The sequence below is a fragment of the Lygodium microphyllum genome, chromosome 12 (genome assembly GCF_053477565.2).
Source record: "Lygodium microphyllum isolate KBCC chromosome 12, Lygodium_microphyllum_v1.1.10, whole genome shotgun sequence".
NCBI classification, from domain to species: Eukaryota; Viridiplantae; Streptophyta; class Polypodiopsida; order Schizaeales; family Lygodiaceae; genus Lygodium; species Lygodium microphyllum.
In genome coordinates, this window is record NC_141146.1 from 141,377,272 (window position 1) to 141,403,979 (window position 26,708).

Genomic DNA, 26,708 nt, shown 5'->3' on the forward strand with positions numbered 1-26,708 from the left:
TGTCACACAGGATAGATGCCCATCAATCGCATGATGCAGACACCTGTCAGTCCCTGCTGGTCGTTGCCATGCCGGTCAGCGCCCCACTGCCAGCCATCGCCTCATTCGCCAGTCCAATAGTCGTTCGTCAGCTGGAGCCTGGCATTGTCGCACTCTCCACAGCCCGCCTTTTGCAGCTCACGACCTATTCAATGGCTGCCTGCACGACCTGTCGCCCACGAACTCACAACCTGAGCTTGCTTGTTAGGTCCTGCTCGAACTCCGAGAAGTACTAACGCCTTAACCACAACTTTGATACCAGTTTGTAGTGACGGGTTAGGCACGAAGATCGAGACAGCAGGCGTTAGTTGCGCGCGGAGAGATAGCAAGAGTGAGAGAGAGCAGATCAGAGAGTGTGCACGTTTTTAGATACAATGACGAGTGTGTACCTTTAGGTTTTTAGATAGATATACATGTGTAAGTACAAGTGCTAAGGGTGTGTTCACACCCGAGCACATTTAAAGGCATGAGGGCCTTTATTCCCAACAAGAAGACCAACCTTGTGTATGGAAACTCAAGTAACACATTTTACAATGCCTCCAATGTAGAGACTCCAGTCTGCTTTAAGTTACTGTTCTCCAAAACGTAGAAGTGCTATGTTGCTACAGATGGCCTTCCAAAACACAGGTATCTCTGGCTATTACATGTTGCTGTCCAGCAAAACCAAGCAGGGCTGAAAGTACTCCAATGTCATAAAATGCTAAACTAGTGCCACTGAATGGGAGCAAACAAGACCCCGACTGTTGGAGAAGTCCATTGAGCTCAAAATGCAGCAGGTATGCTTGATCAGGGCCGAAAAATTGTTGCAGCAGGTCTAAAACAGCAGCAAAAATGTGGCCAAGCACAGACTACAGTAGATGCCTTGAGACAGTAGAAATGCAACTGGAGAGGAGTGCGCATGGAAAAAATGCGGGGACCATGGCAAAATGCAGCTTTTGTAGGTGGCTTTCAGTCAAAAAGTATGGTCCGATGCTGCAATGTAAATATAGATATTGTGTAAGGCTTTTTGTTGGGGGTTGGGGGTGAATAGCCAAGGACCCAAAGAGGGTGTTTGGAGGCTGAAAGTGCAGAGACTGCACAGGAAACACAGATGGCTGTGCCAAATTGAACAAGTTATGAGGAAATGGTGTTGATACTATGGCCCTTGAGACACTGCTTTGATACGATGTTGCTGAAGCAAAAAGGCACAACAGAAAACATGAGCACGATGAATGATGGAGGCTGAAATAAGAGTCCTTGCATCTTTCATAGTCCGTAGCTGCAATGAGGGCATTGGGAATGTGAAGATTGGAAGGATGGGAAATAGAATGACTTGAAGAGCTGTCATCCAACTGACTAGCTTTCCTACATAGTTATACGACTTATTGTAGTTGGCACTAAATGTGTTGTGAAATGTGGTCAAGGCCATGGCCCCAAATGACATGGGCAGGTCAAGATATTGGCAAAAGATGGAAAAAACTGGACCAAATAGGATAAAACGATCATGATTGGACCAAAAATCTTAATATCCCTGATTGATGTAGTTGTAGGGCTCACTAGGAAATGAGTATGGTAGCTAATAGATGCTACTTGACATTTCTATGCTTTGGGATTAGAGGTATGGTCATCTTTCTTTCTCTTGATTAAGCTTGAGCATTTGCAATGAATGAGAGGAATTGATTTACACAAGTCGAGAAGTTTTGTGGGGACATATATGCATCAAGTGCTAGTTTTTCATTCCTTATACCCTTGAGAAAAATGCGGTGGTTGAGTCGAAGAACCGGACCATGATATTATAAAATTTCGTCATTCCAAATTACCAAGAAGGCTAGTTGAGTATCCTCATGCTTGGATTCTCCTTTGGGTATCCGTGTTCATCTAGTGTCTTATGTAAGTCGTAAAAAAGATCTTGGAACAGGGTGAATTGATTATCCCGATTGAGGAAGTCTTGTGTTTGGAGGATATGACTAGTAATGTTCCACTCAAACCCACATTGATCCTTGACTAGTAGGACTAAGCAATTCCTTTGGATTGGTCATATGGAAGAATTGCTCGAAGGTAGAGATTACATAGGAAACTATATGCTTGCTCAAGATTTTCTTTCTTTACTTTGTCCTCAAGGATATTGATGAAGGCAATAATCATTTATAAGGGGGGAAAGTGTTGCATCCTTGGACATTAGGATGGGCATGTGAAGAAAACTGCTAGGGTTTGCACTGAGGAAACACAGAGTGTACAACCATGACAAAACACAAAGAGACAGACACATACACAGACACAGAAAGCAAAACTCAAACCCTAAACACAAAACTCAAAATTCAAACCCTGAACGCAAAACTCAAAACTCAAACACAAACAGAAAAAGGGAAAGAAGAACACAACTCTGAAGTGAATGAATACTGCAAATGAATGCAAGAGTGTACAGATACTCAAGGGCAGAGCAGTGTGTCGGAGAGTGATGTCCACTGGAGACGGATCCCAAGTCAGTGACCACCAGTTGGAGTGCAGGATGGAGAGGATGCAGCAAACACAAGTCTGAGGAGGTCCTGGAGCACCAAATGCAAGCTAGATATATGACAAAGAGGACTGGCAGCTATCGCTTGGTGTGGAGGAGCTGTTGCTTGATGGAGGAAGTCGCCTGATGATGGAGATGGGTTGCTAGCTGTCACGTACACATTGGAGAAGCAAACACAGCAGCAGGTGTGGCAACAGTCTCTTTGGGGCTGGACAGCCACGTGTGTGTGGACTGATGGCTGAAATCTGCACTCAAGGTTGTGAAACTTGCACAAACAGAATAAGGCTGAATGGGGGCAGCTTATCTATTTATAGATGTTAAAGGGTGCCCCAAGAATTGGGATTTTTGGGGGACTACCGAAACTCTCTCAAACCGTGTCTCTTTTTAGGGTTTTTCATTAATTAATTGTGTTTTGGGGTTGTTTAAGAATGCTAATAAGCTGAAAAGTGTGTTTTAGCTCAACACCCTCTCTCAAGCCCAAAACGGAGCCGAAAGATTAGGCCAACCACTTTGATTTTTACTGACTCCAAGGCGTTCCATTCCAAAGCAGCCAGGGTATTGGACAAAAGGTACACGTCGGTTGCCCAGTGGCCTACCAAGACTACAGAGGTGATGGTTATCTTACCAAGGGAGTCTAAGTAGTCACCCCAGAGAGGACAAAGCATTTGACAAAGGGTGCACGTTGGCTGTCCAGTGGCCTACCAAGCCCTACAAAGGCGGATGGAACCACATTGAACTTAAAAATAAAAATAAAAATAAAAGTGAGAGTTAAATTTTATGGGATGTGGTTGATTGAGTAACAGTGACCTAGAAGACAAGAGTAGGGAGGGTACACCCAACACATCACAAAACAGTACAAGCTTACCGCTCCGCTCAAGGGTGTCGATGATGAGGAAAAATATGATGAGGCAGTATGGTGGTGTGGTGTTAACAACCGCTGGTGGAAATAGCTTAGGATCCACTGAAGTGGTGCTCTACACAATGAGATGCAAAGTATGCTACATGCTGAAGAATGCTCATGCAACAGGTGCCACTTGGACAGTGTTTCTCATGGGGAAATTGTTCACTTGCCCAAGCACCCTAGTACAAAGATGATGAAATCATGCAATGCAAAGGGTAAGGTACAACAGGGGGAAGAAGTCGATGTCGAAGACACAGTGCTGAAGCTTATAGAATACCAAGAAGGGTAGGAACCCCCTCTCAACCTGGATGTAGATGTCGAAGAAGGAAGAGGAGCCTGATGTCGGTCTTTGTGGAGTGTTGAGAACCATAAGGAACGAAAGAAGATGAAGTAGATGAAGCACCCCACTAGAAGGGCAAGGTAGAAGTCATTGCCATGATAGCGAGTGAGATGCTGCACGATCCGCCTCGGGAGGGGAAACCGCCATGCTGGAAGAAGAGCAAACACTCCTAGGATGATGAAACCATGAAAGGAACGGTGCACATCCCCACGTCTCTAGCCTAGGTAGGACCAAAGCAATCTGCAAGTTAGCCCTACATTGAAAGACAAAACCCTGCAAAAGAGGTGAGAATCTGCAAATACAGAGGTCAGTGGTGAGATGCTCTAAAGGAAAACATAACAAAAAGAAAATCTAACTGAAAAGACAATGCAATGAATGTGTATGGGTGTGAGTAAATGCAACGGAAGACTTAAGAATTGAAAAGCTAAGGACAATGAATCCTATGGGCCTGACTCTAAGAGTGAAAAATGGATGCTAGATTGACCTAGGGTATCCTAAAAGACCTAGAGACATGCTAGTCTAAGAAGGTGTCTACCATCACGTATGTCTAGTAGTAGGGGTCTGCCAAGGGAACGCGTGACGAGGTGGAGAAGAAGGTGAGATGGATGCATAAAATGCAACGGGATCGGGATTTGCAGACCAATCAGCTAGTCCCTCAAGAGTAGTGAAAGAGACTACCTGCTGAGGTTGTGCTTGGGCCACATGTCCAATAGCAACAGCGAGTGCTAAAGGAGCAGATGAAGCAGGAGCAGAAGGCATAGTCCCATTGGACTGTGCAGTTGCAGCGATCTGTTGAGGCTTTTTAGGTGGAAGACCTTGGGCCTTGGAGTGACACTCTTCGTCCACATGGCTTGCTCTCTGTCAGTGTGTGCAAAACCGATTTTTCTTAGGGAGTTGCTACCAGATAGGTCTAGATTCTTTGGTTCCATCTGAGGAAGAGGAGTCACCCTTTGATGGGCTTGCCTTCGCATCTTGCGAGTTCTTGCTATTGTTGGTTTTTCCTCTCAAAGAAGAGGCAACTAACCCCCTCTGCTCTGAGTAAGGTTGTGATGAGGATTTCTTGTGGACTTGATCATGCAACCTCGCGTAACGCAAGAACTGGCACTCAAACTTGTAGAAGGTTGGCAATCGAGATTGTGAGATGATGTGCTGAATAAAATTGACGTATTTTTCGGGCAACTTATTCAAGAAGAACGTAACTTGATCGTTTCTAACTTTGGAGAGCCAGTAGTAGCGAACATGGCGAGTAACTGTCTATATTCAGCCAGCTTGACTTTCAGATTATCCCCTTGTTTAATAGAGAACTCTTGAAGCTCAAAGTCGAGATTGATGCGCCGAGTACGATCACGAGCCGCATAGCAGTTGAGAAGGTGACTCCAATGCTCTGACGTAAGCGGGAAGCGCTGCAACTGAGAGTGAAACTCAGGAAGCAACCCCTACATCAGCTCAACATTGGCTGTGGCATTGCGGGTTCTCCATTGATGGATGGAATCAGGGTGAGCTAGTTGAGGGTCCGACATAGGCTCTAGACCAATGACAAGGTCCCAAAGACCCTGAGACTCAAGCACTTGTTGCATGAAATTAGACGAAGTGGTGAAATTTGACCCGTTAAAACGTGTCTTATCTGTGAATGCATTCTTGGCTGTTGCAACAGGAGTGGTAGTGCTCGGAGATGGATAGTGTGAAAAAGTGTAGTGGGGGTAGGATGGGGGAGTGGAGTACACTTGGGAATGGGCCCCAGAGTACCCACCAGGCATGCGGGTAGTGTACAAGGTGGATCCATAGGTAGGGATGGGCTTACTAGGCATGGACATGGTAGCTGTATGAGTAGCCCATGGTGGAGGTGGGATGGGAACACATGGAGTAGAAGATGGAAATCCTTGCATAGGTGTAACCCAAGGTAAGTGGGATGACGCACCATAATTGAGGCTGGAATCCCCTGCGTCTGAGTGGTCATGTGAGAGGTGAATCTGGGAGTAGTGAACGGGATGCCCATCATAGCCATCCCAGGTGCTATGGGTATGCTCATTTGCAGAAAGGTGAGAGGCATTGTGTTAAAGGGTGGCATTCCCCCTAACAAAGTACCATGGTGCAAAGAGGTAGAGAATGGGGTAGAGAAGGTGCTAGGAGCGGAGATGGAAGATCCAACTCCTAGTGTGTGTGAAGCGGATGTAGAGTGTAATTCGAGATTTTGGAAGGATAAAGAGAGATGATCAATGGTGGTGGCAGAAGAGGGTGGGATGGGAGGGAAGTGAGAAATGTGTGTTACATGCTCAAATGAAATAGAAGCTATAGATGTACTTGAATTCCGTCTACTTCGTGAGTCCCCTCTATTAAAGTTCACATCTGCAAAGCCATCCGGATCCTGCATCTCAAAAGAAGAAACAGACGAGGGTTTTGATTCATTTAACTCAAAAGGGTTGTACAAATTTGACATTGGATATGGCTGAAATGATGAAGATGGATCGCCAGACGCTCCAAATGTTGTATGTTCTCCATGATTAGAGAGGTAGGCAGCCTCACCAACCGGTTCGAATGTGGTAGCAAAGCTTGTAGGAGGGGTGTAAACATTACCGTGTTTGTTGCGATAATACTCCTCAAATCCTCCTTTTTCATGTTAGTGAAATCTGGTATAAGAGTAGAAAAAGAAGGTGAGGGTGAAAGTGGAGTGTCGTCCTCCTCATCGAGTCCATAATGCCGTCTTAGGGCCTCCAATGATGGAGAAGCCTGATAGGACATCATAGGAACTGGAGACGAAGGTGTCTAGGACATTGTAATTGTGTTACGAGTTGTATTATTTGCCTCGCACAAAGACTAGCTCTCCACAATATCCGCAGGATACTCTTTATAAGAGCACCGGCTCTGATACCATGTGAAGAAAACTGCTAGGGTTTGCACTGAGGAAACACGGAATGTATGACCACGACAGAAACACAAAGAGACACACACAGACACAAAAAGCAAAACTCAAACCCTAAACGCAAAACTCAAAACTTAAACACAAACAGAAGAAGGGAAAGAAGAACACAACTCTGAATTGAATGAATACTGCAAATGAATGCAAGAGTTGTCAAAAGATGATGTACCAACGAGACAATAGGGTTTGCGGGAAGGAACACTGAGTGAACTCGACAAATATGAAGAAGAGAAGAGAAGAGAGAATAAACTCTGATGAATGGAATGATGAAGATCTGAATCATGGAGTGAAGGTGATACAAGGGAACAAGGGTGCCGTAGCACAAGGAAGATGATGAAGACAACCACGAACCACGAACCGCAATGTCCTCTTGAAGGGGTGTGAGGGTAGTAGAGAGGTTGGAGAGAAGAGGTGACGGACTGAATGAATCAGCCGTGAGGAATGAATGAGAGAGTGGCTTATAAATAGACACAGTCAATCTAGGATGGCACTCCTTTTTGGGGCTGCAAACCCTAAACGCAAAACTTATAAATGCAAACTGCGGGTGAAGGGTTTCTCAACACCCCGTCTTAGACCCATAAAGGGGAACAAGAGAAGAGTGAGATGGAGATGCAATGCTACATGTTGAAGAATGCTCATGCAACAGGTGCCACTTGAACAGTGTCCCTCGTGGGAAAATTGTTCACTTGCCCAAGTGTCCTAGTACAAAGATGATGAAAATATGCAATGCATAGGAGGAATGTCAGACTTTGTGTGGTATTGAGAACCATAAGGATATGTCCGTACTCAATCTCGGAGTTGGCTCCATGCTGACCAAGGGCCGAAGAAGATCCACCCTGTAATCTGAGAATACCACTTGAAAGGAGACCTTTGAAGATAGTCAGGAGATTGGATAAGCTGTAGAACGTGAAACTCAACCTTGGGAGAGAAACCACTAGCTTCGTGACTCCATGCTGGAAGGAATACGAAAGCCTAGCCACCAAGTCGCTGTTGAAGACCCAAGGGCCCCGATCTAGGTAGACCCTCTAGATCCTAGGTATGAGTAGAGGAAATGACTGCTCAAAGGAGAGCCACTCTTGGAAAGTGAAAGTTGGTGGTGTGTGAAGAACTTCATGGCACACAAGGTCCATCTCTGAATTTGAAGGAATAGAAGTAGGAGCCCCCTTTGAAGCCGAAGAAGAACTGGAAGCTCCCTCTGAGGGCGAAGTAAGAAAATTCCCCTCTGAATCCCAGTCTGAGAGAGAGGGAATCCAACCACTCATGGCTCACGAATTGTGAAGCATCAGATGATGAAGGAAGTGCCGTTGGTCGTGCCGAAGAAGAAGCTGGAAAACACCCAGAAGTGGCCTCTCGAACCAGAGTGGAAGAGGGTGGAGAAGGAGGCTCAGGATGAGCCAAGGGCGGGGAACAACCGCGGGCTCTCAGGAGAGTGGACTGTGGAGATGTGGGCCGTGGAAGCCACTATATCCGGAAGAGGGTGGGGGAAACCCCCGCGTAGTGGAGTGGTTTGTAGGAGGGCTTACTGCCTCATAAGGTCTTAGAGCCTCCGTGTGCTCGAAAGGACTTAGTGTACGTTGGGTGCAGCTTATTGCCTTGAGCATAATACTTTGATAGCCGATGTAGAACGATCTCTGTGACCGGGAAAGGAGAGGTGGCACAAGGAATGCTTGGTGGAAGACGCATATACTCCGGAGGGGTGGGGAGCAAAGGTTGATGTCGACAGTCTTCGGTGGGATGACCGTTCGTGCCGTAGTAGGAGCATCCAGTAGAAGGGCAATTTGTTGCTGGAGACGCCATGGTACCGGTGTGGTAAACTGGATAAGGGAGGGTGGGAGGGAGAAAAAGGATATCTCCCAATGCACAATAGTAAAATGTGGCAGTAAAACATCGCAGTAAAATGCATTAGTAAAATACTGCAGTAGAACGCAACAATAGAACACCACAGTAGAACGTCGCAATAGAATGCCATAGTAGAACGTCGTAGTAGAACGCCGCAGTAGAACGCAACAGTAAAACGTGGTAGTAAAACACAGTAGCAGAAGAAGAGAAGTGGATGCCGAACCCGCTACTGGTCTTTGCCTTCGTTGGAGCGGAGGATCTTTGCTGCTGTTTGAGCAGATCTAGCTCTAATACCATGTCAAAAGATGACATACCAACGAGATAGTAGGGTTTGTGGGGAGGAACATTGAGTGAACTTGACAAACATGGAGAAGAGAGAAGAAACTCTGATGAACGGAATGATGAAGATCTGAATCATGGAGTGAATGTGATACAAGGGAACAAAGGTGCCGTAGCAGAAGGAAGATGATGAAGACAACCACAAACCACAAACCGCAATGTTCTCTTGAAGGGGTGTGAGGGTAGTGGAGAGGTTGGAGAGAAGAGGTGACGGACTGAATGAATCAGCCTTGAGGAATGAATGAGAGAGTGACCTATAAATAGGCACAATCAGTCCAGGATGGCGCTCCTTTTTGGGGCTGCAAACCTTAAACACAAAACGTAAAAACACAAACTGGGGGTGAAGGGTTTCTCAACAAGAGTGTACAGATACTCAAGGGTAGAGCAGTGTGTCGGAGAGTGACATCCATCGGAGATGGATCCCAGGTCTGTGACCAACAGTTGGAGTGTAGGATGTAGAGGATGCAACAAACACATGTCTCAGGAGGACCTGGAGGACCAAACGCAAGCTGGACATATGACGAAGAGGACTGGCAGCTGTTGCCTAGTGTGGAGTTGTTGCATGATGATGGAGATGGGCTGCCAGCTGTCACCTACACACTGGAGGAGCAAACACAGTAGCAGAAGATGTGGCAGCAGTCTCTGGGGCTGGACAACCACGTGTGTGTGGACTGATGGTGGCTGAAATCTGCACTCAAGAGTGTAAAACCTACACAAACGGAATAAGGCTGAATGGGGGCAGCCTATCTATTTATAGATGTTGAAGGATGCCCCAAAGAATTAGGGTTTTTGGGGGACCACTGAAACTCTCTCGGACCGCTCCCCTTTTTAGGGTTTTTCATTAATTAATTGTGTTTTGGGGCTGTTGAAGAATGCTAATCAGTTGAAAAGCATGTTTTAGCTCAACAGGGTACCCCTAGCATTGGCCATTGACCATTGGCCATTGGGTCACTAGTGGCACATGTAACCAACCTTCCTTCCGTGGATGGGTGGTAAATCCCTGATTATAACTTAATTACAGCAGCAAATAATAAATGCAAATCTGAAAATACAAATTTACCTATTGATCTTGGACAATGCACACTCAATCGGCCCCAAAATTGGCGCCCCTTTTAGAATTTCTTTAGCTTTATTGAAGAAGAAGTTGATTTACAATGGGATTCTCCCAATCCCTTTCGGTATTCCAACTCCCCTTGCAGTGATGAATCATCGGCAAGTCTTTAATTCGATTTGCCTCTTGATTCGGGCAATCAATTGGTCTTCACCCGCTTTGATGGAGATGGAAAATGCCCCAAATTCAATTATTTGCTGGTTCCTCCACTTGAATAGGCTGAAAAACAGCTTCAGCCCTGTTGAATCCAAGTTTGGGAGCTTCTAATTTTTGGCATGCTTCCCAAGGCTGCTGCTAAATCCTAATTTCTGTTTGCAGATTAGGTTTTACAGCAAAGAAATCTGAAATTTCTCACCCTCCAGGGGCCCAAATGCTGAGATCTTCGTAGCAAGGTTGTAAAATGGCTGGGAGATGATAGGAAAAGCTGTAGAGAGAGAAGATTCAAAGTTTTGTTGCGAAGAATGATTGAAAATTAGTCAAATGCAGTTGCTGCCCTGCCACAACAGCTTGTAGATGCAAAGACCTGAAGGAAATCAGTCATTTACTGCTGCTGCCCTGTCCCAACAGCCTGTAGATACTGTCTCCTGCTGTTGATTGGTCTTCTCCTGCCCTTGGTAGCCTCAAAAGATTCTCCAATGGCTGCAAATGAGATCAGCAGCCTCCCCTCCCTCTCTCTTGTAGGGTGAATTTATTAAAATGCTTCTCTCTGGCCTCTAAAGACTTTTTTCAGTCTTACATGGGCATTTTTGACAAGTGGCAGCCTTCCCAAGTGGTTTTTCCAGTATTTTCCATAATTAAATATTAATTTTCAGCCTTTAAATACTGAAAGTTAATCTAATAATTATTTCGGTGCCCTGAAAAATAATATGACTGGCCAATAATTAAATTGGCTAGGAAACTTCCATTTCCGAGCGTTTGTACGCCTTCTTTGACCATTAGATTGGCGTTAGGTACCATTAAATGCCACTTTTCTAGTGTCACCAACTAACACTTATGGCCAAATGAATGACCTAGGTCAACAACTGGCACCAGATACTACCAAGTATCTGTGTAGCATAACTTAGAGCAACCTTTGCCTTTTACATTCCGTGATTTCTTCGGGTCTCGGGCTCGTAAATTTGCTTTAATCCCAGTTTCACCTCACATGTGCAACATTTACTTAATCATGTGATTAAAAATTAATTCACATGTTAAGTGAGGTTTCAAAAATACATGTCCTCATGACAACCCTTCTGCTTGAAATCCTTGCAATCGTCCTCGATTGCACTGCCAAATGCATCCAAAAGCAAAGTACTACACTGGAATTTCCATAGGGCATCATAGTCAACACAACATTGTGCAGTGTTGTTCAACCATTCCTATGCCCAACATATGCTGAAAATTACCAGCCAACATAACATAGCATAAGACTCACAAAGAATCTCATAAACATTGCTAGATTATCATGTGACACGTCCATTTTTCATAAGTTCAACTCATTTGGCAAAACCAACCCATAGCATAGCATAATCAAGCATAAACCATGGCTAAAACATCAATGGCATAATAACATATGTTGTTGTCCATGGAACTAGATGTAAACCATTGAAAAGTGAGCATAATCTGATCATAAACTGATCACCTACTGATCTAAGAACTGATTACAAATTGCTGCAAATGTGACCCCAAACTGATCACAAACTCATTGCAAAAACTGACCAACAATTAGTGCAAAAACTAATGCACAATTGATCCAAAAAGTGACCATAAACGGTTCTCAAGCTGATCAAAAACTGAGCTGAAACTGATTAGAATTTTTGTCTCAAAATTGAGGTAAAATTCGTGCTACATTGATCATAAGCTGATGCAAAAGTATAGTTCTAGTGCTCGGGTGAAACTCATACTCATCTGGATACATCTCACAGTGACTAGTACACTAAGTAGTGATCTTATGGCAAACATACTGTTAGCGCAGTACCTTGGATGCATACTGAATACATCCGAGATCCACTACATACGGGAGTTGTCCATAATTGGAGGAGTGGAAGTGCTACCTCCCCCTTGAGTATTAGGCAATACTCTGGACCCTTGCTTTGTTGAACCTAACGGAGCCCGAACTAAACTTGGCTCTAATTGAAAGGCATCTAGGTAAAGCTGTAACAACTGAGGATGGTCTGCCAAGTCACCCTCTTCCATCCATTTGGCATCCATTGGTGAATAATTCTAAAATTTCACCGAGTATCTTCTGAAAACTTTACCTTTGACCTTTTCTTATGTGCCAAAATCTGTTTAGGTACCAAAATCTCATCTGGCTTCTCAACCTCAGGCTCAATTTCAGCAGACATATCCTTTGGCACATCACCATGAAAAGGCCTCAACAAACCAGCATGAAAGGCATTGTGTATCCGCCAATGTGGAGGTAATTTCAACCGATAAGCCACATCGCTGATCTTCTCCAACACCTAGAAGGGCCCATAGTATCTTATACTCAACTTTGGATACAATGTTTCTCTTCCTTTCATCTTTTTCAGCCTTGCCTTTTCAAAATGCAGCAATACATAATCACCCTCTGCAAATTGCAAAGCAATTCTGTGGCGATTAGCTGCCCTCTTTTGCTTTTCTTATGATTTTTGAAGTGCATATTTTATCTTTGCATAGGCTACATCCAAGTTTTCCACATAACGATCAGCCTCAAAGATCTTATCCTTAGTTTGCAGAATAGGTGGTATCTTCTTGCCACCCTCAACCACCTCAAATGGAGCTTTGCCCGTAGAACTATGTACTGTGTTGTTGTAAGAAAACTCAACCAAGGGCAAATACTGCTCCCATTGTGTCTTGTGGTCTGAAACATAGCACCTCAAAAGATCTAACACTGTGGAATTTGCTTCCTCAGACTGACCATCTGTCTGCGGATGGAAGGATGATGAGAATTTCAACGTTGTATTCATATTCTCAAACAAGCCCTTCCAAAATAAACTGGTCATCCAAGGGTCTCGATTACTAATGATCGACTCTGGCATACCATGATACTTAAAGATGTGCTGCAAAAACAATCGTGCCATAGGATCAGCCTTTATTTTCTTCCTCACCGGAATGAAATGGACTTATTTGCTAAACCTGCAAATGATAGTTCATATCCCATCATTCCCTGCAGGTGTCATAGAAAGCTAAAAAATAAAGTGCATTGCAATGCTCTGCCAAGGCCTATCTGGAATAGGCAAGGGCTGCAATAAACCCGGCATCTTTTGCCTATCATGCTTTACCTTCTGGCATACGATGCATGTCTTAACAAACTGTTCTACATCATGACTCAAAGATGGCGAATAAAAGAAATGCTCCACTGCCTTGACCGTGGCATCAATACCTTTGTGTCTTGTATACGGAGGAACATGACTTTCAGTGATGACTCTAGGCCTTAACTGCTTTGTGACACATAGTCGTCCATGCATCATCAGAAATCCATCTCTTAGCACAAAGTGTTCATGCCTTTGGCCATTGCAAAGCTGATCATAAACATTAGCAAAGTCCAGATCAGCAACATATTGCTCTTTCATGGCATCCAACTGAGTGTGATAAACCATGCTGACGGCTGAAATTTGTGGCTTACTTGACAGTGCATCAGCCACAACATTCTTTTTACCATCAATATGTACAATGTGAAAATGAAACATAGAAAGAAAATTTGCCCATCTCATATGCTTCTCTGACAACTTTGTCTGCGTCAGAAAGTACCTCAAAGTTTGATGGTCTGTCTGCACTGTAAAATCAGCCCCGAACAAATAATGTTTCCACGTGGACGGTGCATGAATTACAGCCAAGAGCTCTTTCTCATAGACCTGCAAACTCTTTTCTGCACCATGGAGAATTCGGTCTCATAGGCCACAACTCGGCCATCCTGCATAAGAACAACCCCAATGTTGTTATCACATGCATCACATTGAACTATGAATGACTTCCTTAGATCAGGCAACACAAGCACATAATCTGAAGTCATCTTTCCCTTCAACTTTTCAAATGCTGAAATTTCCATTGCTGTCCATCTAAATGGCATATCTTTCTTCTGCAAGGCATGCAATGGAGATGCAATTTCAGCAAACCCGCGTACATACTTTCTGTAGTAAGAACATAAACTTAAGAAGCTGTGGATCTCATGCACATTCCTCAAAGGTGGCCATGATCGTATTGCTTCAACCTTTGCAGGGTCCATGCGAATACCATCAGCCATAGTTACCTGGAACGGGAATGGGAATGGGACCCCCTGGAATGGGGGAAATATCTAAGGTGGGGAAACGGGAACAGGGGGAACGACACATGTCTTAAGTGCCCCAAATATGCCCATGCCCTGCATGACCAAGTTGCCTCAAAGAATGTCCCTCTAATTGCCCCAATACCCCTCAATGCTCCAAATTGATCCGAATGTCCCAAAATTGACTCGATTATACCCATAGCTCCAAATTGCTCTGAATTGCCCTAATTATTCTAGTTTCCCTTGAAATTGGACAATATAAATGGATGATTGCCTTGGAATTGAGAATAGGCTTAAATTTGATTGTGATTTGCAAGAGTTCATAATGCATCAAATTTGAACTTTGCATGGACTCTTTGATTGGCTCTTGTGGGTTGTCTTGACACTTTGAATATTCAATGTGTGTGTGAGAGAGAGAGAGAGAGAGAGAGAGAGAGAGAGAGAGAGAGAGAGTTAGTGTGTGCACATTAGACGATGGAGATGGGTGAACATGTGGTAGGAGTGTGATACAAGCAAAAAGAAAAAAGGTGAAAAAATGTAAATTTTTGGTCAACAGGCTTGGAATGGCCGTTCCAAATAGGGAACGGTTGGGGGAACTGTAGGGAATGGCCTTGGGAACGGCAGGAAATGGCAGGGAACGTTTCTTGGCCGTTTCATCTCCTCCAAGGGTCTGGAACATGTTAAATCGTTCCTATAGGCCGGAATAGCCATTCCCTGTTTCTATGCCATTAGCCGATACAATATACCCCAAAAAGCGGATTTCATGCAAGAAGAATTCACTTTTCTTGTCATTGCATTTCCCCCTTCACCATGTGATTGAACAAGGAGTGATGCATCCTCTCTGCTTGATCCTGTATCACCATGTGAAGACATGCTTGTTGTAATTTACTGCTGAGAACAATTTCAGCAATAATGCAATAGTTCCAAGTTGCAATCAAGTACCACGGGCCCACCAATTCAAAGGATTTGATGGTATTTGGGCAATGGAACCATGTAACAAACCTTCCTTCCTTGGATGGGTGGTAAATTCTTGATTATAACTTAATTACAGCAGCAAACAATAAATGCAAATCTGAAAATACAAATTTACCTACTGATCTTGGACAATGCACACCCTATTGGCCCAAAAATTGGCGCCCCTTTTGGAATTTCTTTAGCTTTATTGAAGAAGAAGTTGATTTACAATGGGATTCTCCCAATCCCTTTCAGTATTCCAACTCCCCTTGGTGTGATGAATCATCAGCAAGTCTTTAATTTGATTTGCCCCTTGATTCAGGCAATCAATTAGCCTTCACCCGCTTTGATGGAGATGGAAAATGCCCCAAATTCAATTATTTGCTGGTCCCTCCACTTGAATAGGCTGAAAAACAGCTTCAGCCCTGTTGAATCCAAGTTTGGGAGCTTCTAATTTCTGGCATGCTTCCCAAGGCTGCTGCTAAACCCTAATTTCTGTTGCAGATTAGGGTTTACAGCAAAGAAATCTGAAATTTCTCACCCTCCAGGGGTCCAAATGCTAAGATCTTCGGAGCAAGGTTGTAAAATGGCTGGGAGAGGAGAGGAAAAGCTGTAGAGAGAGAAGATTCAGAGTTTTGTTGCAAAGAATGACTGAAAATCAGTCAAATGCAGTTGTTGCTGCCCTGCCATAACAGCTTGTAGATGCAAAGAACTGAAGGAAATCAGTCATTTACTGCTGCTGCCCTGTCCCAACAGCCTGTAGATGTTGTCTCCTGCTATTGATTGGTCTTCTCCTGTCCTTGGAAGCCTCAGAAGGTTCTCTAATGGCTGCAAATCAGATCAGCGACTTCCCCTCCCTCTCTCTTGTAGGCTGAATTTATTAAAATGCTTATCTCTAACCTCTAAAGAAGTTTTTCAGTCTTGCATGGGCATTTTTGACAAGTGGCAGCCTTCCCAAATGGTTTGTCTAGTATTTTCTATGATTAAATATTAATTTTCAGCCTTTAAATACTGAAAGTTAATCTAATAATTATTTCGGTGCCCTGAAAAATAATCTGACTGGCCAATAATTAAATTGGCTAGGCAACTTCCATTCCCGAGTGTTTGTATGCCATCTTTGACCATTAGATTGGCGTTAGGTACCATTAAACGCCACTTCTCTAGTGCCACCAATTGACACTTATGGCCAAATGAATGACCTAGGCCAACAAATGGCACCAGATACTACCAAGTACTTGTGTGGCATAACTTATAGCAACCTTTGCCTTTGATATCGAGGCGAAGTAGAAGAAGAAAGAGAGTAAGAGCTGTGAGTTGGCACAGTAATCGAGGAGTTTTAGGACTCAGAGCTGAAGAGTGTTTGACAGTGATAGAATGAGAGCGAGTCGTCGAATGGGTGTGTACCAATGTGGTACACACAAAGAATGAAATAATATATTTATACTTAGGGTACGGTACACTTACACCCGTTAGGGTGGGTTCATATGTGTGAAGTAATATATACACGGGAGAGCTCGTACGTAAAGGGCGCGTAAAGGGCCTTTACACCCAACAACATCCCACTTAAAGGTCCTAAGCGAACCTTTAACCAACTCCCACAAGTCGAATGCAATGCTTATGTGGAGCCTTTGCAAGACTTTTAGTGAGAACATCTGCAGGGTTATCTTGTGATTTGATCTTAGTCAGGGTGACTAGACCATTATCCAGAACCTGTCTGATAAAATGATACCGAACATCAATATGTTTGGTACGTGCATGAAACATGGCATTCTTAGCCAGGCATACAACGCTTTGGCTATCACATCTAAGTACAGGTGTTTTTGTGGGCAGCCCAAAATCCTTGACCAAACGACCAAACCAAGTTGCTTCTTTTGAAGCCTCAATGGCTGAAATATATTCAGCTTTAGTGGTAGAGAGTGCTACTATTTTTTGCAATCTAGAGCACCAAGAAACCGCCCCACCTGTCAAGGTAAAGATATACCCGGTAGTAGATTTGCGAGTATCCAAGTCACTTGCCATGTCTGCATCGCAATACCCCTGCAGATCCAACGTACCCTTGCCATAGCATTTTCTTTGTGTGCCCTTAAGGTATCGTAAGATACATTTCACTGCTTCCCAATGTGCTTTGCTAGGATTGTACATGAACCTGCTTACAACTCCCATTGCATAAGAAATGTCAGGTCTAGTCACAACCATAGCATATATGAGTGAACCCAAGTTGAAGCATAAGGGACGCCCTTCATGGTATTGGCTGCCTTGTCATCTTTTGGGCAATTTGCTTTGCTAACCTTAAGGTAGGATGGAAAAGGTACACCAAGAGGCTTAGCATCAGACATAGAAAAATGATCAAGTACTTTGCTGATGTACTTTTCTTGTGATAGAAATAAGAGTTGTTGCTCTTTATCTCGTGTGATACACATGCCCAAAATATGATCAGCTGCACCAAAATCCTTCATAGAAAAGGTTGAATTCAGTTGCCTTTTCAATGCATTAATCTAGCTTTTATGCTTACCAGCAATAAGCATATCATACACATAAAGCACAAGTATAATAAGGCTTCCATTATCAGCCTTCTTAATATATAAGCAGTGATATGCACTACTTTTAAAACCATGTGAGAGCATGAAAGCATCAAACCTTTTATACCATTGTCTAGGAGCCTGTTTCAAACCATACAAGCTTCTCTTAAGCTTACATACCATATGCTCCTTTTCATGTATAACAAAGTCTTCAGGCTGTTTCACGTACAGCTCTTCTTCCAGATCATCGTGCAGAAATGCAGTTCTAACATCCATTTGATCAAGTTCAAGATCCATAGATGCTAAAATGGCAAATAATACTCGAAGAGTGGTCATTTTGACAACAGGAGAAAACACTTCCTGAAAATCAATGCCCTCCTTTTGTGTATAGCCCTTAGCCACAAGTTTTGCTTTGTATTTAGGTTTGCCATCCATACATTTGATTTTATAGACCCATTTGTTAGGAATGGCTTTTCTATCCTTGGGCAATGCAACCAAATCCCAAGTATCATTCTGATACAATGACTTCATTTCTTCCTGCATAGCTAGCTCCGACTTTTTTCTTTAACTCACATGATAAGGCCTCTTTATACGTAAGAGGCTCATCTTCATCTGTGAGCAAAATGCAGTCCAAAGGAGGATCAAACCTTTCTATAGGTCTTCTAACACGTGTAGACCTTCTTACCCAATGATTTGTGTTATCAGGTAGTGGATCCACATCCAAGGGAATGTCGACGGCCTCATTGTTTGGTTGCTGAACTGCATGTTCAGGTTGCTGTAATACAATTTCAGGCTGCTGTAATGCATTTTCAGCATGCTGATTTTGGTGCTCAAGCTGATGTTCGGCATCCCCTTGCTGCCCATTTTCATCTAGCTCAATAATGATACGCTGATTGTCATAATCAGCATCAAAAGGAGCTGAATTTTTAGTGGCTGATGGCTGCTCAAGTAACTGATCATGCTGAAATTTAACTTTCTTTTTGTTTGAGTCATTAGATGTGACATTTTTCAGCAGCTTTGACTCATTGAATATCACATCTCGACTGCGTAGCACCTTTTTGATGCTTGGAACCCAAACTCGATAGCCCATTTCCCCTTCATCTCCATAACCCATGAAGATGCCATTATGAGATTTCATGTCAAGTTTGGTTATGCTATCAACAGGTGCATGCACATAGCATTCACAGCCAAAGACTCTTAAGTGGTTATATGAAGCAGGTTTGCTAGACCAAACCTCTTCAGGAATGCCATTGTCAAGTGCATGATGTGGAGATCAATTGCAAATATGCACCGCGGTTTTAAGTGCCTCTCCCCAAAACGATTGCGAGAGATTAGCTGTGGACAACATGCACCGAATCTTCTCACATAACGTGCAATTCATTCGCTCAGCCACACCATTAAAAGATGGATTATAAGGAGCTGTAAGCTCTCGTTTAATCCCATTGTCACCACAAAACTTATTGAATTCTTTAGATACATACTCTCCTCCATTATCTGTTCTTATGCATTTTAACTTTAGGTCTTTTTGAGTATTAACCAATGCATAAAACCTTTTAAAAGCATCCAATGCCTCACTTTTCTGCTTAAGCACGTAGACCCATAGCTTCCTAGAGTGGTCATCAATAAAAGACACAAAATAACGGAAACCACTATGAGTTTTTATTGGCATGGTGCAAACATCAGAATGGACTAAATCCAAGATACATGCCTTCCTAGAGGCTTCATGAGAATAGGGACTCTTTACATGTTTACCAAAAATACAATCATCACAAAAGTCAAGCTTTGAGCTTTTCACATCAACTCTTTAAAGTGAAGAGAGTGCTTGCAAACCCTTTTGGCTCATATGCCCAAGACGCTTGTGCCATAACTCCACGTGTGACTGTACTTCAGCAATTGCAATAAACTCTCCAGGAAGTGCCTTGCAGTAGAGATAATACAGAGTCTCTTTTTACCACCTCTAGTGACTAGCATAGATTCTTTCTGTATTTTCCACATGTCACCACCAAAAGTAGTGAAGTAACCTTTGCTGTCTAGCTGTCCAATTGAAAGCAAGTTCTTTTTGATGCTAGGAACATACCTAACATCATGAAGAATCAATTCTTGACCATTTTCTAGATCCAGGTGTATGGTGCCCATTCCTTCAATATCACATGCATGATTGTTGCCAAGGTAGACTTTTCCAAGATTACCTTCTGCATAAGTAGAAAAACACTCCAAAGATGGAGTTACATGAAAAGAAGCATCGCTGTCAACAATCCACGATTGTGACAAACCATCATGAGCTGACAACAAAGTATCTATCACATTTGTTTTAGTGATATACATGTCCTCCACTGTCATACCAAGCAGATCTAAAAATGCAACTAGCAAATCATCATCTTTATCATCTTCTATCTCCTCAATAACAACACTAGATACCACATTTACTTTTTCTATGTCTTTAGGGGTAGAAGTATCATCCTTATCATTCTTTTTGCCTTTTGCATTAGCCTGCTTCTTATGTTCTTGTTGCTTTTTAAAGTATCTGCAATCAGGCTTTTTATGCTCTTTGCGATCACATTGATAACAAGCTACATCTTGCTGTTTTTCCTTGCTTTTGCTGTGATTTTTGTTTTTATTTGCAGCATTATATATTTTTTCAGGTCTTCCTCTTATATTACAAGTTGATCCACTGTTTTTCCCACTTGCCTTACGTCTAATCTCTTCATTCAGAATAGAACCACACACACCATCAAATGTCAAATTGGGGTTATTGCTCAATGACACAACCAATGCTTCCCATGAATCTGGCAAAGTCATGAGCAAGAAGATAGCCCTGAATTTAGGATCAAAAGCTGGCAAACCTACATCCTATTACTGACTAAAAATACCAGTGAAAGCATTCAAATGCTTTGAAGCAGGTTTGGACTCATCAAGCTTTAAGTTAACCACTTCTACATGAGATGTACCTGATTGACAGGAGTTGTATTCTCCTAAGTAGCCTTAAGCTTTTCCTAGTCTACATAGGTAGTATCAAGCCCTTTTATATCAACCAAGGTGTCATCTGTGACGGCCATTTTAATGTAAGTAATGGCATTTTTATTCATTTTAGCCCAATCCTCATGTGACAAAGCAACAGACTTATGTTCTTCTAAAGCATCATCACAATCCTTTAGAAAAAGTATACCCTGTATATGATCTTTCCAAAGATCAAAACCATTTCCGTCAAATTTACGAATCTCAAAGAGATTCTTTGTGTTAGATGTAGATGCACTGCCAATCATTTTCAACAATACACTATTGCAATAAGGGTCTGAATGCTTTCAGTCAATAGCAAGGTTTCTGAATTATAACAGCAAGTACACACTCTTGTACTTCCAAAGTGTCCAAGAAGCAGATGTTTAGCTGCAAATTTCAGTTTCAAGTACTGATTACAGCATGTGCACGAATCAAATCTGATACATTTGCATTAAGGATAGCTCCCACTTCAGTAGTACATCACCAAAATTCCCAAATGCAATGACCCAAATGCTGTATTTACCATTGTTTCACTGCATAATGAGCATTCAGCAATCAGCAATGCATGTACCAAGAGAAACTGCCCTTTTTCAACATTTGAAGCATTCAAAACTCTAAGGACTCCCACTCAGCAATGAATTTGCCGCAAATTTCACTGTCCAGTCTCAAAACAACTCAAAAATACATCACCAATGTGAAAAGCCCTAAAATTTCTGCAGTGAATCTGCTCCAATCGCATAAATACATCTTCCCAAGCTTCAAGTACGGACTAATGTTGCAGAAATTTCTCGATTTCTGCAAAAGCCCCAAATTTCAGGGTCCAATAGTGCACAATTTTCAAGAAATTGGCTCATTCAAGCAAAAAATTTCATTTGCATTTGAGAATCCCCAAAAAATTTCTGAGTCCTGTGCACTCAATGTCTGCAATTTATGGTCCAAAGATCACTGCAATATGTGTTAGTCACCAAATTTGGAAAAAGCCCCAAATTTTTAGACACAGATTTGCACAGATTTGCACTCCGTGCTTGTATGTGTGAAACCCGGTAGAGAGGGGAAAGGAAACTTTAAAAAAAATCAGATTTTTTTTTTCAACGTTGACCTGCCGTCCCATCTGCTGCCTGGCTCCATCAACCCGTCACGCGTTGCCCATCTGACGTTGTCGTGTGGCCTGAACCTGTTGACTCCGCGTGCGTTTGACGCATCTTGCTGGTTATGTTGTGCGCTAGTTCTAGACACTGATCCGGGTCGCGTGAAGATCGCGAGTGCCTTTTGCCCTCATGACAATCTGTCGCCGATCGCGCTCTGGTCAGTCCATCTGGTTCTGATGACTGTCTTTGCTTACCTGTCGTTTGCCTTCGGTGTTACCTGTTCCCCGCAGCCCGCCAGTCTATTATGTCTACAGCAAGCATTATCACAGATGCTGCCTATTGATCCCAATGATGATGACTGCAATGTCTGTAGTGACTGCCAGCCTGCACCGTCGTGCTCTGATACCAGTTTGCAGAGGCAAAGCAGAAGTAGATAGAGAGTGAGAGCTGTGAGTTGGCACAGTAATCGAGGAGTTTTAGGATTCTGAGCTGAAGAGTGTTTGACAGTGATAGAGTGAGAGTGAGTTGTCGAATGGGTGTGTACCAGTGTGGTACACACAAAGAATGAAAGAATATATTTATACATAGGGTACAGTACACTTACACCCGTTAGGGTGGGTTCACGTGTGTGAAGTAATATATACACGGGAGAGCACGTATGTAAAGGGCGCGTAAAGGGCCTTTACACCCAACATTGTGATTTCTTCGGGTCCCGAGCTCGTAAATTTACTTTTAACCCCAGTTTCACCTCACACGTGCAACAATTACTTAATCATGTGATTCAAAATTAATCTACATGTTAAGTGAGGTTTCAAAAATACATGTCCTCATGACAACACATCCTACAAGTTGGGACGATTAAAGGGCCTTTTGTGTAAAAGGGTCAGGGCTGTTCTATAAATCAAACCTATGGCTCATTTGCACACTTTATTAGTAGAGGCTTGGCCCATTTGTTGGCTCCCAATCTCAAGTGGAGCTTGCTCAGTTCTATGGTTGGGAGGTGAGTTGAATTTCCATCTTGTTATGTTTCTTTCTATGCTTGTGTGGCTAGTGCCACGTCATGTTTGCAACCTCTATGTGGGCATTTTAGAAGCACTAGTTTGCTATGGCTTAGATGCACAACTATTGGATAGGGTGGATTAGTCTTTCTCCCATTTCTTTGCATCTCAAAGTTCTAAGTTGAAAAGCTGTTTGATGTATCTTGGGATCCAAACTACCTCCCATTTCTTTGCATCTCAAAGTTCTAAGTTGAAAAGCTGTTTGATGTGTCTTGGGGTCCAAACTACACAATGAATCATGTGGTCAAGACCACATGTAAACATTGATAAGGTCTTACTTTTCCTCTTAGATGTGTAACCGGAAATGTATTCTGCTTCAAAATCACAAATCATCCTCCAAGGGAGTAAGGTGTTCTAGCAATGTGAATCTAGACCCAGAGGTGTCATAGAAATTTAAGCCACCTATATCCACATCTAAGTTTGTGTCACTAGCTAGCTAATGTTATGCTTGTGCACATACAACACTTGTGAGATGACTTGCTGCAAGGGGTACAATGAAATATGTTTGGGGACTGATGCAAAAAGTTTGAGTAGGAAGGGTTCTACTTTACTTTTATACTTACTAAATGATAGCTATGGTTAAACTATTGAATTGAAGTCCTTTTGGATTGATTGCCAAAGCTTGCAAGTAGGTTGTCATTTCCTCACTTTCAACTTGAAGAGCCACATGCTGAGCTTGTTCTTGCTTGACCATCAAGTGCTTGCTGACACTTTGCTGTCATCTTTACACTACTCCTTGGTTTTCTCTTGTTCCAAGCCTCCTAGGGTGCGCTCCTCCACTCTATCCTTAGGGTTAGCTTGGCACTTAAAAAAGTGTTGTTTAAGGGATGCTTGTCATGGGTCATTGGTCATTGGTCATTGCTTAAGCAATATTGTGGCATATGGGATGCCATATCTTATAAGTAACCCTTTTTTTGTGTTGTTTGTTCAGTGCTATATGCATCGTTTCTGCAAGGCATTTGGTGTCTCTACAGCCCTTGCTTAAATGGTATCCCATAGCAATGCACTTTTTGACGGCTTGATTTTCATTAAGAGAACTCACATGTTACATCCCAAAGCCCACCAAAGGGCCATGGCCTTCTTTGAGCGTTGGAGCTCTGATACCATCCTTATATGTGTAAGCTGGTACCGGTGGGCACCTTGGGTCTCTTTAGTGAACCTTCTTTGAGCCTTCTTTAGAGAACTCACATGCTATGTTCCAAAACCCACCAAAGGGCCATTGCCTTCTTTGAGCCTTGGAGCTCTGATACCATCCTTATGTGTGAGCTCGTACTGGTGGGCACTTTGGGTCTCTTTAGTGAACCTGCTTGATTAATGCTTCAAAGATTTTTGAACAGCAGAACTGAAATGAATAGTGAAGGAAAGAGCGAGAACTCCTAATGCTGAATTGGATCCCAACAAACCTCTCCTCCCCTTCCTTGTGTCTGAGATGAACTTCTTTAATTTGGTGGAGAGTCAATTACAAGATTAGAGCGACCTGTTGATGATTGGAGTGGGTGAAGAACTCAAAGTGTTTTTTAGGCTACCTTACAACATGCCACACTCTTGGGATTTTAAGATCAGGTGATCAATTCCAGTTGCTTTTCCTTTTGCATTTCCTTCCAACACATCCAGGCAGTTCCTTTGAATTTTGCACAGTATTTATGTTCATGTTGCTTGATATCAAAATTTTTTGTGAGAGGATCATGATTCTTACATCCTTGAATGTTGAAAGCAGGTGCATTTTAGAGGATATCCCCCTGAACTTCTTCCATATGATGGAGAGGATGCTATTAAATGGGCTTTCATAAACTCTTTAAAAGAGGTGAAGTTCTTCTGTCAAGTGCTGTAAATGTGGTTTTCTCAGATAGACATATGTCTCCTTTGTCTGGAACTTGTGTCTGAAGCATTACAGACTTGTTTTTTCATGTGCTTCTTTGCTGTTTGTTTGGAACTCATGTCTCAAGTATGTTGGAGTTGTGAAACATAGCGATGTGTCGTGTACTTTTCTTACTTTTTCACTTACAGTGGTTAAACAGTCTTGGTTTTCAGCACTACTTTGTCACTCTTTCTTCAAATTCCTGTATAATTGCTCTTTGAAGAAAACCTTCATAGATACTCTAGAGACAGTCTAGCTGCATGACATGACCTCTGTGCATAGTTTGAATTACAGAGGTATAAAGGCCACATCCTTATGGTAGTATGCACACAAAGGATTTGGAAGGGTTTTTTTCATTTGCATGGTATCCATGATTCTGGATATTGGAGATAAAAATGGAACACCTCAAGGAACCTACCAAGGTTACTTTGTTGACTTGCTTCCCGTTTCCTCAGGGTTCACTTGTAGCATTATGTAAGCGTCATAGTGAAATACATGAAAACGAGTCGACAATCTGACACCTAAATATGCCTTCTGTGGTGTAATATCATCCAAAGCTGATGGGGGACTGCAATAACCTATTGCTCTGTCAAACTGTTAGTCTCTCTTGCATGCACGCAACAATGTGCCCTTGCCCATCTCAACAAGTGTGTGGTTCTTCCAAGGTGTAGGGAACAGAGAATAGTCCTCAAATGCGCTACTCTTTGCAAATGTCCATTCTTATTGCAAAAACACCCACCATGATTGCTTGTCACCTTCTTCACCACATGACAATCTTTGAAAAGGCCTCAGAATTTCGCTTTGAAAAATAACAAGAATATTAATCACTGAAAATTGAAATGAACTGAACTGGGAAAGATGGTGTGGCACATGTAAATCCATGTGCACAAGAGGACATGCGTGCTGGCGAGCAGTGGGTAGCCTCCTTGGAGAATGAGGTTCTAGTGGAGACAAACCAGAAACCATGGAATGTCTTTGAATCTTTTGTAACATGGAATGAAGTTGACTGCTCTTTATCAACTGCAGAAAAATAAGATGTGAGCTTGTATTACTAAAATGCCTTTGAGTGAAATATTATTTGTAGCAAGATCATTCATCTCACACAATATTTTGCCTAAAGTGGCAATGCTAGAGGCTGAAATGAGTTTCATGGCCATTATGGGTACACACAAAACATCTGTAACATCTGATGGAACCATCTAAATATTCAATTTGAATAGTTCCTTCTTCCAACACTTTAATATGTTTACTGTCACCATAGAATATCTTGCCATGGACAGAACTCTGTGAACCATATGCAGTGCTTACATGTGATGGATAGTACAACTGTAAACAACACAATCAGACGCTGGCTGTCAGTAGACAGTCTCGGAAAGTATAGAAGTAGCCTCTTTAGTGTCATTGATCTCATAAATACCAATGAGAGCATTAAAAGAGATCAGAATCAGTAGCATTTGACATCGCTACTACAACTAGCATAGGCTTTGTCAGGTTTGACCTCCTATCTCAGTCAAGTGTCTCAGATCAGTCTCAGTTGGCTGTTTTGGGCCCAGCATGCATTTAGAATGTTGTCTTTTCTGTCCATCTCACACACACACACACACACACACACACACCCCCCCCCCCCCCCCCGTTTGTGTGCTAGGTTTTGATAGCCTTTTGGCCAGAAGGCCTGATGTATATACTTTTACTTATTTAATTTAAGGTTCTTTATGAAAAAGAAAAGAGATCTGTTAATGTTTGGAAAAGGCCAAAATGACCTATGAAACCATTAGTTACAACCAGTTGCAGTGTGATCCAACTCTCTGAAAAGTCAACACTAAACTACAAGCTAAAAGCTAAAAGATCATAGCTGAAACTATCACAGCTGATCAAGGTACTGAGATGTCAAAATGCTGGTTATAATAACATGGCATGGGTGTAGATAATTATTAACACACAAACATGGCAGTAGTATACAGAGCTAAGTATACACGGGTTGGATGTAGAATAGAATGTGGATAGTATACAGAGTTAAGTATACACAGGT

General features: G+C 42.6%; 1 protein-coding gene across 3 annotated transcripts in view; it reads left to right on the forward strand.

Annotated features, from left to right (window-relative positions):
* APG5 (autophagy protein Apg5 family) overlaps positions 1-26,708 on the forward strand; it is a 73,168-nt gene that overhangs the window by 40,744 nt on the left and 5,716 nt on the right. For 2 of the 3 annotated variants that reach the window (XM_087690182.1, XM_087690181.1), the window contains exon 4: positions 24,539-24,625. The exons of the other annotated variant lie outside the window; for it this stretch is intronic. In XM_087690182.1, coding sequence (XP_087546308.1) covers positions 24,539-24,625 — 87 coding nt within the window. The remainder of the gene's footprint in view (positions 1-24,538; positions 24,626-26,708) is intronic. 3 annotated transcript variants of the gene reach the window in all.